We start from the raw sequence: 16,805 nt of genomic DNA on the forward strand, positions 1-16,805 counted from the left end.
CACTTTTACTGAAAGAGATTCTCACAATTCACTTAAATAATATACTTCACCTTGCCTGCCTTTTTCTTATTTTCAGAAAGCATACAAGGAAAATGCCATCGCCAACTTTTCCAAGTTTACTCCAATTACTGATCTGCCAGAAGTGGTTCAAGCTAAGATTAACACAAATAATATGAGTGATGTAAGTACCTCTGAACAGTTTATAACAAATAATATTTTCATTTGCAAATTAGTCCAGGATGAAAGGAGCAGGGATAACAATGCCCCCTATAATCCGAAACAAACTCAGTGCAGCAGTTTGTCTTTCCCTGCCCACCAGTGTTTCATCTTCATGATAAATAATTTGAAAGCTCAATGTTACTGTGTTTAGTAGGGTAGATCACTTAAATATCGTGCTTGAGCAGATCGAGTTCAACCAATATAATGAATCGTTTGGCAGAAAAAGCAGAAACAAATTTTCATTACAAAGGGCACTTTTCCACGATTCTGTCAATAGTGCGACGGTTCGATTTTCAAGCTTGGGATATGCAGATTTTTAAGGGGGGGGGGAAGGTTAAGGGTATAACAAAGCAAAGGTGTGTGAGAGGAATTGAGAGCAGACAAGCCTTGATTCAGTTAGTGTAGTCATGAATGCTGGAGGGCTGAATGGTTTGCACAGATTCATATGTTGCCATGATTATCTGCCATTCTTTGAAATTAATTGGGAGACATTTTCAAACATCAGTTGGGTCTTGTAGGTATGGTTGCAAAGTGGAGTCAGATGCTGTTTAGTCTTTCAACCCAAATTACTGATTCAATTTGATTTAATTTATTTTGCTGAAGGTTTCTTATGTTTGTTCTTCTGCTTTTTAAAAAAAATTAGTATCTTGTTTTAATAACTTAATTCTAACAAGATAATTGATCCAATTTTCATTAGCTGAAATACAAGGAAACATTTAATCTCGAGAAAGGCAAGTATATTGGTGCCCCTGACACACCTCAACTGCAACATTCAAGAGAAATGGCAAAGCATGTCAGTCAGGTAAGCTTTTGCACATTGTATATCATTATGGTAAAACATGCTATTGTTTTATAACTTTAAAACAATTTGTCACATTTGGTACCCATGTTTAGAAAGGCATGTTGAATATTTTTCAGTTGGTCTAAACCAATACATTGTGCATAATACCTATGGTTTATGCCCTACAGAAATGTTATAAAAATGCATGGGAGAACAGCAAAGCTTTAGGCTACACCTTGCCTCCAGATTACATTCCTTTGGTTGTGGCCAAAAATGCTGAAAATGTGAACAGTAATGTAAGTAGAAATGTATTCCCTTTTTGTATTTGTTTCCAATGTCCATTCAAAGTCTTTATTAGCTATTCTAATTGTGAATTTGATTCTCCAGCTGAAGTACAAGGAACTGTTTGAAAAACTCAAGGGACATTACCTGGCAGGTGGAGATATCAAGGATTTCCCTGCCATAATCCATGCAATGGCCATGGGTAAAATGAGGAATATGGTAAGTAATATTCAGGTGGATTTTGCCTATCATTATATTGTGAATTCCTTTCTAGTATTTGTTGTTCAATAAAGTACACTCTTTGCCACCCGAGATAGGACATGCAGATTAAATACCAAACATGCATATGAAAGATTAATTGTAATGTGCTTAAAGTTACATTTTAAGTTAGAATTAATATCTTGCAATATCATGTTATTTTGATATAAATATGTTTATTTTAAAATAGTTTTCCTTTTCTTAAAATTATAGGCAAAGTAATTATCATTAGAAAGAGTGTTTTCCATAAATATAATTTTGTTTGCATAACTTGCATTTAAACTTAGAATCTTCTTTAGATCCATCCATTTGTAGTTATTTGAGTGATCACAGAAAAATCTTGTTTGTTTCCTTTCTTAGCTGGACTATAGGCAGAATTATGAAGATACCAAGGCTGCAGTTCATATTCCCAATGACATGATAAGCAACATCGTGGCAAAGAAATGCCAGCAGATTCTCAGTGACATTGAATACCGCACCTATCTTCATCACTGGACCTGTCTGCCTGATGAACATGACGTAATTCGAGCCAAGAATGCTCAAATGATCCTGAGTGATGTACGTATCTGATTGTTAATTAAACAAATCTTAAGCATAGGAAAGTATAATTTACTGAAAATGTGGAATTTGAGGGCTGGTTTTGTATGTCTCCAATGTTGAGGGTTATAATTGTAGACCTCACAAATGATTTGAATGATGATTATAAACCAAAAAAATGGCCTCCTTCCACTGAAGGGTAGAAGATTTACCACGCTTGCCAATTTACTTAATGCAATGTTAGGCAATATGAATTAACCTGTTGTAAAGAAAAGTGAACAATAGCAGAATGTGGTCAGCACTTTGGAGCAGGGCCAGTTTCTCTATGAAGGCAGAAAACCAGATGACTGGGACAACTTGGAAATCTTGCCCAGATTGCTTTTCACAACGTCGTACCATAAATAATGAGACAATTGAAAAGTGCTGGCAATCAATGCACTCCATGTACAAAATAAAACACCCAAATCACCACTAATCATTGATATGGCCTCTGACTCTATGGTTTTGGAATTTTCTGACTAATTCACCATCTTTGAAAATGTCAAAACAGAGCATGTTTGTCCTTTGCTGGTAATAATTATTGATAAGTGGTACAATTAAAAATAAACTGGCAGGGAGACTTAATATTTTACTAATATTTATTTTCCATATTACAGTATGTGTACAAGGATGACCTGAATTGGCTGAAGGGCTTGGGATGTTATATTTGGGACACTCCAGAAATACTACGAGCCAAGAATTCCTATAATCTACAGAGTGAGGTAAGAGTTATTTAACCTCGAGTGGACACGTGGATGACACTAGGTTAGCTGGTATTATAGAGAGTAAAAACTGTTGCTAAGTATTGCAGCAGGATCTTGATTAGTGAGGCAGGTGGGCAGAGGAATGGTTGATGGAATTTAATATAGAGAAATGTGAGGTGCCGCATTTTGGGAAGTGAATGTGAAAAGGACCTACACAGTGAATGGTAGGGATCTGAAGAGTGTTGTAGAACCAAGGGATCTAGGAGTACATATACATGATACTTTGAAAGTGGCATCATAGGTAGATAGAGTGGTTAAAAAGGCTTTCAACAAATTGACAAAGTACTGAGTATAAAAGCCGGGAGGTCATGATGCAGTTGCAGAGGTTCCATTTGGAGTACAGTGTTATGTTCTGTTTTCATCACCACGCAACAGGAAAAAATATTGCGAAACACAAAAGTTTACAGATGCTGTGATTGTAGTAAAAAGCTGGAGGAAGTCAGCAGGTCTCGCAGCACCCACAGGAGGTAGATATATAATCTGAGCCCTTCCTTGAGGTATGATGGGAAGATGTTGTCAAGCTGGAGAGGGTAAAGAGAAGATTTACAAGGATGTTGCCAGAATGCAAGGGCATGAGGTATAGGCAGAGGCTGAGCGGGCTACGGCTTTATTCCTTCGAGTGCAGAAGGATGAGGATGATCTCATTGAAGAATAGATTGTCTTTTACCCAATGTAGAGGAATTGGTAAGGTGAGGGGGGAGTGATTTTACAGGAACCTGAGGGATAACTTTTTTTTAAACACAGTGTGTTAAGTGTCTGGAACGAGCTGCCAGAGGAGGTCGTTGAAGCAGTACTATTGCGACATTTGAGAGAAAAAAATATATATTGATGGATACGTGGATAGGATAGGCTTTGAGGGATATGAGCCAAATGCAGAGGGAACATTTTGGCCAGATGGGCAGGCTGAGCTGAAGTGCCATGCTGTATGACTCTCTTTCTTCCATTTAAGTGAAGTGATCAAAGTTGAAGTCAAAGTCATGTAAATTTGTGACAACATAAATCTTACAGTAATCTACTCAATTGCATTAGGTTATGTCCCAAGACCTGCTTACAAAGTAACCAAAAAGAAAGGTCATATTGCAATGTAAAAATCTGTTCTTGTCACTTAATTTGGTGGCAAGTATGAAAGACAAAAAGGACATCTTGAATAACTGCTCACTTATAAATTCTGCACCTAACAATAAATGACATTCCAACCTCAGCAAAGGCTACCAAGAGAAATGCTAAGATGAAAAGATTATGAAAACTGGCAGGTCTTTTGGACGGCCTGATCACAAGATATTGATCGAAGAATGGTCCATACCTCCTGTAAACTGTTATCACATAGTTTGGTGGGTATGGCAAGAATGTTGGTGGTAGGTGAAGAGCTGGTGTGAATAGAAAGAGAAAATGGTTAAATGGAGTGTATATTCACATTGTATATGTCTTATCTCAAATTAGTGTCAGTTTCAGGATCATCAAACATGAAATCTTCAGTTTGATGAAAATAACATCTGAGCAAATGTCTGGATTAATTTGTTAAGTCGATTGTGTTACAAGATCAAAGCAGCAACCACAAAGAAGGCATATCACACAGGGGTAAAGATTAACAATTATTTTATTAACAAAAATTCATCTTCAAACTTTAATTCAAATTATCCCCCTTTTTAATAACAATGCCCACTGGTTACTATGCAAATCTCTATAACAGTGTAAAACTAATAAATTCCCAGCCTAAATATAACATATGTAATCAAAGTCTAAGTTATATTTCCAACCAGCCCACAGAAAAACAAAACAAACACAAAACTTCAATCTCAACCGAAACAAAGATCATAAACAAAATTCAGTTTGTTTGGTAAAAGATCTTTGTGTGTGTGTGTGTGTGAGAGAGAGAGAGAGAGAGAGAGAGAGAGATAGCACAAAATTTGAAGTTGTCGTCTTGTGTTGCTTGCAGAGAGAGGACATTCTTGGTCCAGATCCTTCTGGCTGCCTTTGGAATGTTCATCCTTTTTGGAATCCCAACATTCTAAACTGTCCTCCAGACCATGACTCATTCTCTGGGCCTTCTTCCACTCCACAACACCACCCAGTGGTGGTTTATCATCCAAGTCCAGAAATTTTTAGATCATTTTCTGCACATGCTCAGTCCGTCTCCCACTCTCTCAGCAGTCCACCTTCACCTTGGCTCTCTAAGGCAAACTGTCACTTTTTAACATAAAACAACACAACACACAGGCCAATACACAACACAGAACTCTATAACAATTGCAATTCAATGTAGAAGGGAAAATAATGGAGTTTTGTGGTCCTGAGCCTGTCATTGCAAATTTCAGGAATGCTTAAAATATTGAGGGCTACTTAATTGATGTTATGTCTTTATTTTTTCATGGTACAGAGATTGGGAAGGCAACTATGTCATTCGGGATTGAAGATGAATTGGGGGAGGTTGGAGTGTGGGGATGAAGGGAGCAAACCTACAGTTGGCTTCAATGGGGCCAGGAGAGGGAGGGAGATTCAGTTCTTCCATTAGAGTATCATCTGCCAGGGGTGGAAGTGCAAAAATTTGGAGTCCTGTGGAGCGGAGAGTGAGATGTCAGCATCTATTGAGAGCTTGAGGGATTAGAGACTGGAGATTGGAGTTCAGGCCAGAGCAGTTAGGCAAAGAGTTGGATAGGTAGGCAGATTTTTTAAAAAAGCCCAAAGGAACATAAAGTAAGTAGTAGAACTTTCTCTCATGAGGTCCCAGACTTTACAACACCTTAAAAATCAGGCTGCCACATGAATGACCAACAACATTTACTCTCAAGAATTAAAACACCAAAGTCTGCAGACCCCATAATGGAACTAAAAACACATGCTGTAGAAATTCAGTAGGTCAAACAAGGCCATGTACTCACCCAGATTCATTTCCAATACCTTGATGAATGGCTCAAGCCTAAAACATTGATTATGTATCTTTATCTTTGCTATATAAAGTGGACTGACCTGCTGAGTTTCTCCAGCATTGTGTTTTTACTAACATTCACTCTTAGAATTTTATGCTTTAATTTCTTGACCTTTGAGCTGGGAATGTTGAATTTGGGAATGTTGCCACTTCAGGGACAAATATGCAGTCAAATTTCTAAAACAATGAAAAATAACTCAAAGATAATTATGTATAATTTCATGATGGAGAAAAAGTTTCATGGGGTTTCAATAAACAGTCTTAAACCTACATATTTCCAAGATGCTTAGTTTAACACATTCCATTTGAAATTTAAATTATTACAGGTTAAGTACAGAACTGATGGAAAGAAGAATTTTGAGAACTACACCTTGGTCACAGATACACCAGTTTATGCAACAGCTGTCCAGAATGCTCTTCAGTTAAGCGATGTGAGTATAATGTTAATAGCCCAGGTCAACCTTGTCTTGCAAAGATAGACTTAGAAAGCCAAGATTAAAATTCTCTCAGCACACTTTCAATTCTTTGTGAGATTTCCCTGAATCTTTTTTGCATTGGGTCACTATTGGTGATGTTAGTGGGTGAACAAAATAGGTCATTCCACTTCCTACTATTTTAGTACATTTTCACTATTAATAATTTAAAAAGACTTAGCTACCTTCTTTGTACAAATGAGGACTTAAGCATGTACCTTAGAACTTGCATTGGTATCAAGCCTGGAGATGCAAGTTCATATTCCAACTGAAGAGTACAAGTTCAGTTAATTAAATAAATCTGGAAATAAAAGCTAGATTCAATAATGGTGGGCACAAAATTACAAAATTGTTGTCTGTAAAGAAGCTTGGGTTGAAAAGTATGCTTTAGGGATGGCAATTTGGCAACATTATCCAATCTGGCTTGTATGTGGCCCAGTGTAGACAATTTGGAAATGATCTAAGAAGTCATTTTTTCCAGTGGTGATTTGGAATGGACTAGAAATGCTGGCCCTGCAATTTAAATTCATATCATGTGAATGCGTTTTTTTTTTAAAGACTATTTGCAAGCCAGCTTAACTCAGACTTAGATGTGGTTCACGTTGTTCACAGCTTGCCAGTTTGAGTGTAACCTTGGGATGAAATGGGTTTTTTTTATTCTGAGCCACACTAAGGCCTTCCCTTTACTTCAGCTCATTGCAGTGTTGAATCTTTCCATTTCCTGCACCAGAGCCTCCTCGAATGAAAGTGTCACAATTGTTTAGTTTGTGGTCAGTCTTTCAACCCCTTCTGCATTGGCTTCATTCAAATCCACCCAAAAGAAGTGAGTGGGACGTGACGTTTTTTCTGGCATGCCTTCCCCTCTTAATAAATTTCAGGATTCACGGTCACCATTGGGTATCACTTGTAGTCATTTCTTTAATAATTGTTTTTATTTGTCCGATTACTATAGTTTACTTCACAATGTGACACCATTTAGTCAAGAGGATGACTGTTCTTCTTCCAGGTTAAATACAAAGAGGACTATGAAAAGAACAAAGACAAATACACAACTGTTTTAGAGACTGTGGACTTCAACAGGATCAAAGAGCTTAAAAATATTTATAGCAATGTAAGTTTTCTGCATGGTTAAAGGGGCAAAACATGAACACTTCACAGGCCACAGTATAGTAATTACTGCATAAGGCCACATTTGGCTATAAAGATCAAGACTTTTCTGTTCAGGCTAAGATTTGCTACCAAATGGAAGCCAATGCCCAAAGAAGTAAGAAACCTCTCCTTCAGAAAACTCCACAGCAGTAACCTTGCAGATGGTGGTGAATCTAAAATTCTGTAAGGTTTGGAGCCTATTGGGGAGTGAGGGGATTAGAAAAGAAAAAAAATAAAGATGCATTTTATGCAGGATAGGGAAGAACTAGCTGAGGTGAGGTTTTAAGGTTTAGGACACATCAGCCATCCTATTATCTTCTATTCTTCTGTTTGTTGGGGATGGAGGGTGATTCACAAAAAAACTGGAGAAATAGATTACTTCACCATGCTTAGAATGTGAAGTGACTGAACCAAAATTAGATCATAAATTATCAATAGTCTAACCAAGTCACACACCATAAGGCAGAAGTTGCTGATCATATTTTTAAATTGAACATAAGCTATAAATTGGGAAATTTCACAGCAAAATTTGTCCTAATTAGTCACCTTCATCCATTCAAACTTACCTCAGCAATCATTTGGTATGCTGTTGAATGGGCTTTCAAATAGAATTTCTCAACAACTCTCTAATCCAGTGACAAACCTGTAACAAACCTGTGCCCAGCCTGCTCGAAATCCCTGGTAACGCGATTAAGATGCAATTCAATATAAGTCTGTCCAATGACTTTTGTCACTCACAAGTATTCACATTAATAATATAAAAGCCATATTTTATGTGTTGCAGAGTTGTCAGATTTTGTCTCTGCCACCCCAACTTGTGTCTCCTCTCCATCTCCCAGAACAAATCAGATTTATTCAGACATGAAAATGCAATAATTTGGGTCAGATTACTTTGCATCACATTATTGAAAACTTTAGAAATTTTGATGTGGTATCATTTCTAGCAGGGACAGGATTTGAAGCCACAATGTCCTCGTCTAAAAGAGACACTGCTCCCCACAGAGCCTCTGATGACCGTCAGAGCTACAATCAAAATTAGAAGCAGATGTTAGGACAAGGAGAAGATAGGAAGAACAAAGAAAACAGACGTTTCAAATTCCCTGCAACACTTTTGTGCATTTTCATAATTTAAGTATGAGATGGTCTTGCATCTCATGACATTACCTAAGCTATATAGATCCCAGCAGGCTTTATTAGTCATGCAAAATGTTAAATAGTAGTTGGCTTATACTTAACTAAAATGTCAAAGATACTTAACCATGAATATTATTATTACCATATAATGATTATGCTGGAACCACTTATATTTGTTGTCTTAATAATTTTCCTCTGTTTATCAATGTTCAATTTTATCACGATCACTGGAGAATTTGTATTTATCTTCATGAAACATTTAGCATGAATTTGAATTGGATCAGTCATTCAATTTTGTTTTGCTAGAATGTCTACAAGAAAGCATGGGATACGGTGAAAGCAACGAGCTACAGGATCCCAGGGGATTCCTTCTCAATTGCTTTGGCCAAAAATCAGAAAAATGTGCTTAGTCCGGTAAGTAGATAATCACAACCACGTCGGCAAACTAAAATGGACAGTTATGAAGCTCATTGTTCAGAGTAAGTGCTCTTGGTTACAATCAAAAGATGCCAAAATGACTTTTTTTCTTTTTTTTAAATGCATGAGGATACCAAAACTATTTGTTCAAACTTTCAGATAAAGTACAGGGAACAATATGAAAAGTTCAAAGCTCTGTATACACTGCCACACTCTGTAGAGGAAGACCCACGTACCCTACACTGTCTGAAGTCTGGAAAATTAATCCTTGATGTAAGTAGCTGATCAGATACACAAGGTATCAGAACAATGTGGCTGAATAACTTATATTGTTCTCCAAAGAGAGCCCTGTCATTTTGTTCAGCCAACATGATACAGTTACTGCCTGGTTTTGCAATAGCGGTTGTTATTCTTAATGGCCCAACTCTTCATCCTGTCTATATCCTCTTGTAACCTACAACAACATTCTAACTATCCAAAATACCACCAGCCTTCATGTCATTTGTAATCTTACTGATGCATGCTTCCACTTTTTCTTCAAGTCATTTATAAAAAGTGCAAAGAACAGATCCCTGTGGAACTCCATTAGTCACTTAGCTCCAGCCAAAATTTGTTCAATTATTACCATTAATTGGTAGCATTGACTTCTACCCTCTGCTTTCTGCAGGCAAACCAATTTGAATCCACACAGCCAAGATTCCATAAATTCCATGGCTCATGTCTTTCTGAATGAGTCTGCCATGGGGGAACCATGTCAAATGCCTTTACAAAAATCCACATACATCACATCTACATGCTGCCCTACCTTCATCAATTTCTTTTGTCACACAAGCCTATGCTATACTGACATCACATTGACTGAAATCCCTCTCTCTGGTGAACAATGAAGCAAAGTATTCACTTAGGATCTCCTCTGCCTCGAGGCATATTCCCTCCTTTATCCTTAAGTAACCCTACCTTCAACTTTGTTATCCTTCTGTACCGGTCGACATCAGAACAAGACTAATCGGTGGGGGTTGGGGGGGGCATTAGGGTAACCACAAGTGGGGGCGGGGGGAGAGACACAGTCTGACATTCAAAAACCCGTGGGGGGGGGGGGGGGGTTTTGGTGGTACCTACCTGCCATGAACCTCCTCTGCGTGTTGGCGTCACACTTCCCCTCCCTCCGGCGTAACAGACAAACGCACTGCTTATATTGTGTGGATACTTGTGACAAGTGAAGCTAGTGCTGCAGGTCGGGGGAACAAAATAACTCATTGGGGGGGGTGGCAATGTCCATAGATGCCCCCCACCTTGGCGCCAGCCGTGCTTCTGTACTTTGTGCATGCATGCAACTCCTTAGGATTTTTTCTTAATCCTACTTTCCAAGGCCTTCATGTGCCCTTTTCTCCCTCACCACTGTCCTTTCCTGTTATTTTCTGACTACAATATAATTCTCAAAGACCCTGTCTAACTTGTGCTTCCTAAACCTTATATATGCATCCTTCTTCCTCTTAATTATCTGCTTCACATCTTATGTAAACCTTGGTTCCTTTAGCATACTATATTTTCCCTGTCTCAGTGGCACAAACCTATCCAGAGCCCGGCGCAATTGGTCCCTGAATATCCTCTATGTTACTTCTGTACTTTCCCCCAAGAACATCTGTTCCCAATTTATTATCCCCAGTTCCTGCCTAATCCCATCATGTAGTTAGCCCTTCCCCACTTGAGCACTTTACCATTTTGTCTTCTATCCTTGTCTGCGGCTAGCAGCCAGGAAGTTGTAGTCACTGTCCCTGAAATGCTCCCCCACTGAGATGTCTATCACTTAAACCAAGTTCATTGCCCAGTACTAGATATAGTATGGCCTCTCCATTAGTAAAATCTCAAATTCTGGAGGAATTTGGGGCAGCACGGTTAGCGTGGCAGTTAGCACAATGCTGTTACAGCACCAGCGACTGAGACCAGGGTTCAAACCCAGTGGTGTCTGCAAGGAGTTTGTACATTGTCCCCATGTTTGCATGGGTTTTCCCTAAGGTGCTCCGGTTTCCTCCTACCCTTCAAAACTTAGGGAGGAGTTGTAGGTTAATTGAGTGTAATTGGGTGGTACAGGCTCATGGGCCAAAATGAGCCTGTTACCATACTGTATGTCTAACATTTTTTTTAAAAATTAGACAGCCTGACAGTGTCCATTGGAGGTAAAGATATATTACAAATGTTTCAGGCATGAGCCCATCCTCTCCGCTAGTCTACTTAATCACATAGTGCATCTGGAATCCTTGGACACACCTGACAAATTCTGCCCATCTTAAAGTAAGGAGGTGCCGGGCAATATTAAAACTAGAATTATTGATTGTTTCACCACAAGTACATCGCTCTCATTCTTCATACAAATGAACTGTTCTCCTTCGTTGTAAAGTTCAAAACCTAACTGTTTTGGGCAATTTTTAATGCTAAATTTACTGTTTATTTTATGTTAATACATTAAAGGTTGCTTCTTGAAATTTACAAATGCATGTCAAAGGAAGAATTCAAATCTGACGTGGCCTATACAATTGTTTCTGAGTGAGAAAATTACCTTCAAATCATGGTCAATTTTATTGCATTTGACACAAGATAATTTTGGATGTTTTACTTAATAAGAATGGGTTAAAGGGCAAACGTTCAGTATTTCTTGACCTTTTTGCATTATGTTGCATGCAGCGCCTATATCGAGATAATTATGAAAAGAACAAGATGAAGATACACATCATGCCTGATATGTTGGAGGTTGTTGCTGCCAAAGATACTCAGGCTAAGGTCAGCGATATTGATTATCGCAAGTACCTACATGAATGGACGTGCCTGCCAGATCTGAAGGTTAATATCCATGCCAGGAAAGTCAACGAACAACTAAGTGATGTAAGTGCTGGCCTTCATTTTATATCCCACCTAAGTTATAATAAAATTGTGAGGAACCACAAAAAATTATTAGCATCTCTCTACTAAAAAAGCCTTCCTGCAAATGTGGCACAGATTCAATCTTGAATTTCAAAAGGAAATTGAATACAATATTGAAATGGAAAAGAATTGCAAGCAAAAAAATAGTCTTGCTCACTGGGAAGTGAGTTATTGGACCCCTCATTCAATGCTTCACGGGGATCTGAGTTGGGGAGGGTGATTTACCCAGTAACCACCAGAGACTAGAGTAATGTCATGGGCCTGTGAAGGAATATTCCTGTCCTGTATCTCCCTCAGACACTATCATGCAATGTGCAAGGTCCTCACTGTTTGATACAAAGTTTTGGCATATGCCCAGTTTGAATTGCATACAACATGCCTTTCATAATCAAAAAGCATTGCCTTGTATATTTCTACAACCAGTTTATGTTTTCAGCAAGAAATGGCTTCTCAGGTGGATAAAATTCCTCCCTGGGTCCTTAAAACCAATTGATTTCTTTTGTTTCTTTCCAGGTTCTATACAAAGATGATCTTAATTGGCTGAAAGGAATTGGATGCAATGTCTGGGACACCCCACTGATTCTTCATGCCAAGAAATCCTATGATCTGCGAAGTGATGTATGTATGTTCCTCCAAGATGTTGACATTTCAAGGTTTGCCTTGAGTCACTATTGAAACAGATTTTTATCATTTGGTGAATTCTGTTTACTCCCTGCAGATACTGTACAAAGCCAAAGCTGAGGTAGCAAGGTCCAACTTCACACCCGTCATGGAAACCCCAGTCTACCGACAGGCTGTTACCAATGCTCAACAGCTGAGTGATGTAAGTTCATCCTGAAATAATGTATGAAAAGAAGATGTATTTAGCAATAAGTTAGGCCATTAAATTCTAATAGCAGTTGGTCAGGCAAGATTGATAAACTACGTAAAATTTTGTGGCAGGAATAGTTTTCTTAAAGCACATCAGATCATTTAAATACAACCAAATAGGCTGAGTGGTAGTTGCTAGTTCTGTGAAATCTATTGTCTTATCAGCTACAGAAGGGCAAAATGACCTGGAGGTCAATCCCAGGATTTCAGCTCTCCCCTTTCCCAAATTCTTATATCATTGAGGACTGCATTGGGAGGACATCAGGAAGCAGTTCACATCTTCCCCTTTAGGCTTTATCCAAAAGAAGGTTGGCATGTAGATACAAATTAGTGGGAAAAAAAATGAATGTGGAAGAGAGCTTCTGCAAGCTGCCTGCCTGTGACCTCTGCTACTCCACTGCTTGAGTACAGAGAATGAATTAGTTTGGTCCACCTCATCTGGGAAGTGGTACCATGGGCACTAGGCCCAGGCAATCAGACAGGTCGAGCTCATTGCTTCAAACCCAAACATATCCAAGGATACAAAATTCATTAGGCAGTGTTTATAGTCAGCAATGTGTCCTGCCAGCTTATCACTGTCTTAACACATCAATCATTAATATCATCAGGTACATTTGGACACTATGGGAAAGATCCTCTGCTGTGGGACACAGCTAGTGAAAAACACCTCCTCACTCAGATGGAGAGCCATTGGGGCAACCAGAAAATGAGTAACAAAAAGAGTTTGATAAATTACCCAATCAGAAGCTCAAATTTAATTTAATTTTAATTTAGACCCTTACAGCCCATGAGCACATGTCCCCCACATACCCCAGTTAACCTATATCCATGAAGACTCGAGAACATTAAAAATTCCTTCCAAGAGTCGCTGAAATAGAGGACTGAAAACATGCTTAGTGTTGTCAAGATGTTCAGAAACATTCAAACAAGGTTTTAAAAGCCAAGTAAATAAAATGGAAGAGTTTAAACATATTTAAACAATATTTTTGAAAAATCAAATAATTTTAGATGTTTTAATATCACTTGAAACACTGATAAACACTTCCTATTGTCAAAAAATAACTTTAAACAGTATAAAAACAAGCCAATGAAATATTTTTAAATAACTTGGAATTGAACCAATAACCTTTTATAAGATCTTTTCAAATTATCAAATTCCTGATTCTTGCATAGTTGCCCAATGCAAGAAGAAAAATCTATTGCAGTTCCTCTAATTTTCTGGTAAATATCAGAAATTTCCTATACCATGAAAGTTATAGCAAGAGCACAACTTTGCTGCCTGCCAGTGAATGGGTAGCAGCAGCTTAGGAATTTGTGCAATGTAATTCCCACCCTGAATTTACTGTTAGAAATGCAGCTTAAGGTCTACGATTGGTAGGTTCGAATGATATTATCCCACAAAATACAAAAGTGTTACTAAATCTTTACCTTCTATTTTGCAGAATGTATACCACAATGAATATACAACAAATATTAAAGGCAAGGTAGCTCCAACTACAAAGACTGTAGAGCTGGACAGAGCAAGACAAGCCAACAAATTACAGAGTGAGGTAAATGCCTGGCTCAGTTTTTCTTTAGTCACAAAGCCATTCCTTCTGTTTGGAGCTGACTGTCTTCTTTTTGCAGAACCTGTACCGTGATGTTGGGCGGAGCAACCTCCCCAAAGGATATACCCTTCCAGCAGATATACCATCCTTCAAACATGCTAGGCATGTTGACCATAACCGCAGTGATGTAAGTATTACAAGAAAAGCGATTGCCTTTAGTCACAGTGTTGAAAATATTTTATCAATTAATCAATTGGGCTTAACAGATGATTTGATTATGTCCAATTAACACATAAATGTAACACTTGGGGATTGAAATTACACCCTCAATGCCTGTACATGGGTACAAAGATGGTCATCTTACCTCCTTTCCATTGTGGCTGCCCATAACATGATCAGTTTACCTAACTCCATTAAAAATCCCGGTATCTGGCACCTATGAGGATTGGTGGATGTCGGATAAGTGTATTTTTCGGTTGCTTGAGATTGCATTTTGCATGATTGGCAAACTAACGGTGAGGCATGTCCATTTTAAACTTCTGTATTTTTTTAACCTATTTATTTTCCACTATTTTTTTTTGCCAGATGCTTGAATTCTGGATAACAGGGTGGACTGTGTATTTTACACCTCACACTATCAACTTCACTGACAAACAGCATAGCTTGCGAAATGTTAATCTCAAATCGTTCCTTATTTTGAACATGAATACTGCATCCAGAGATATAGTTTAATTCCCAAATCATGCAAGTGTTACAATCCCATGTCTTCAGATAATGTTTAATCTACTAAACACAATTTGAGATTTGATGATACAGCCAACTGATATATCATCAATAATCATGAAAAGTTGATATTGTGAAACTATCAAGCTTTTATTAACTAAAAACAGGAAATACCTACAACCTCATCAACTGAACAAAGCAAACATACAAGGAACTAAGTGTAGAATCAGTCTCAGGAGGTGTGTCCAGCTGGCAGCAGCCAAACATGACACAGCAGAGGTTCACCGCACCAACATATCTAATTTCTTTGTACCAAGGGGTACAGCTTTTTTTTTTGAAAATTTTATTTTCCATTTGCGCCAAAAACACATACAGTATTTATCCATAACATAAAAATGATAAAATTGCAACACAAAAATATTACATGCGCAGAGTCACTTCTTCTCCTGATGTCAGCAGCCATTGTCTGGGGACACTTTGTGCAGAAGTGTCCAAGGTCTCCCCGGCTTTTGGCCTCTCTCCTTTGGATACTACCTTACGGACAACTCGAGGACCCTTTCTAAAGATAGGCCTCTCTTCCTTGTTTCTTTTCTCGCTCGGTTCCTTGTACAACAGTAAGGCCTTTATCCTTCTTTGGTGCCATTAATGTCTTCTATATGTCTTCAGACAATTCTTTCATATATTTTCTGTAACTTTCATAACCTTTTTTGTCACTTTTTCTTAACTTTTTCGTGGAGAACAGGGATTATCACTCTAACCCCATGTCATCACGTGGTATGCCCCCCCCCCCCCTTCCCGGAGGGTTACAGCTTTTTAACTGATGTTCTCATTTGTTTTACTCTCAGTACCACCATAACAATTTTCACATCACACCATTTCAAAGAGCAGAAGGGTTTACTCTTGCATTTTCGAAAGTCAGCTCTAATTTCTTTTCTTCATTTAACATTGAAATAGGCTTAACCATTAAACCATAAGATTTAAGAGCAGAAAAATTAATCCATTGGGGCTGCTCCGCCATTCAAATCATGGCTGGATGTATTTTTGCTTCCAACTTGATTCTCCTGCCTTCTTCCCATACTATTTGATACACTTACTAATCAATAACCTGCCAAACTCTGCTTTAAATATGCCCATTGACTTCACCTCCACTGCCATCTGTGGCAACAAGTTCCAGAGATTTAATACCTTCTGGCTGAAGAAATATCTCCTTATCTCTGTTCAAAAGGGACATCCTTCCATTCTGAGACAATACCCTCTGGTACTAGACTCTGCTATGACTGAAAACATCTTTTCCGCGTCCACTCTTTCTTGCCTTTTCAATATTTGGTATGTTTCAATGAGACTCTGCCTCATCCTTCTGCACTCCAGCGAGTACAGGCCCAGAGCCATCCAATGTTCAATTTGCAGGAAATGATGTTATTTAGCCTGGTCTTGTTCATTACCACATGACACTTGATTGATTTTCCTCTGAGGAAATTACATTAATGATCATTTCCTGAGGAATTGTCAGCATATGCAAGTGACCGAGCACTTCCATTGGAATGTGATTCACTCTTGTGCCACAGACATTTCAACACCAGCATGATCCTACAATTCGCTTTTCAATTTGTTACAAGTCCAGAGGACCCCAAAACCCAGCAACAATAGAAATTCACCAAGACAAATTGTTACTTAAACATTACTATTAACTTAACCCCCTTCTAATTCTAAGCACATGTATATAATGTGTATATGTTCAGGAAAGTTCTTTGATTCACAGTCCAATTT

General features: G+C 38.3%; 1 protein-coding gene across 19 annotated transcripts in view; it reads left to right on the top strand.

Moving 5' to 3' along the window:
* neb (nebulin) overlaps nt 1-16,805 on the top strand; it is a 324,022-nt gene that overhangs the window by 194,889 nt on the left and 112,328 nt on the right. For all 19 annotated transcript variants that reach the window (XM_069934922.1, XM_069934926.1, XM_069934925.1 and 16 more), the window contains 15 exons: nt 77-181; nt 917-1,021; nt 1,189-1,296; nt 1,388-1,501; nt 1,901-2,098; nt 2,734-2,838; nt 6,133-6,237; nt 7,286-7,390; nt 8,869-8,976; nt 9,139-9,252; nt 11,662-11,859; nt 12,412-12,516; nt 12,617-12,721; nt 14,211-14,318; nt 14,395-14,502. In XM_069934922.1, coding sequence (XP_069791023.1) covers nt 77-181; nt 917-1,021; nt 1,189-1,296; nt 1,388-1,501; nt 1,901-2,098; nt 2,734-2,838; nt 6,133-6,237; nt 7,286-7,390; nt 8,869-8,976; nt 9,139-9,252; nt 11,662-11,859; nt 12,412-12,516; nt 12,617-12,721; nt 14,211-14,318; nt 14,395-14,502 — 1,791 coding nt within the window. The remainder of the gene's footprint in view (nt 1-76; nt 182-916; nt 1,022-1,188; nt 1,297-1,387; nt 1,502-1,900; nt 2,099-2,733; nt 2,839-6,132; nt 6,238-7,285; nt 7,391-8,868; nt 8,977-9,138; nt 9,253-11,661; nt 11,860-12,411; nt 12,517-12,616; nt 12,722-14,210; nt 14,319-14,394; nt 14,503-16,805) is intronic.

The sequence above is a fragment of the Narcine bancroftii genome, chromosome 4 (genome assembly GCF_036971445.1).
Source record: "Narcine bancroftii isolate sNarBan1 chromosome 4, sNarBan1.hap1, whole genome shotgun sequence".
Lineage (NCBI taxonomy): Eukaryota > Metazoa > Chordata > Chondrichthyes > Torpediniformes > Narcinidae > Narcine > Narcine bancroftii.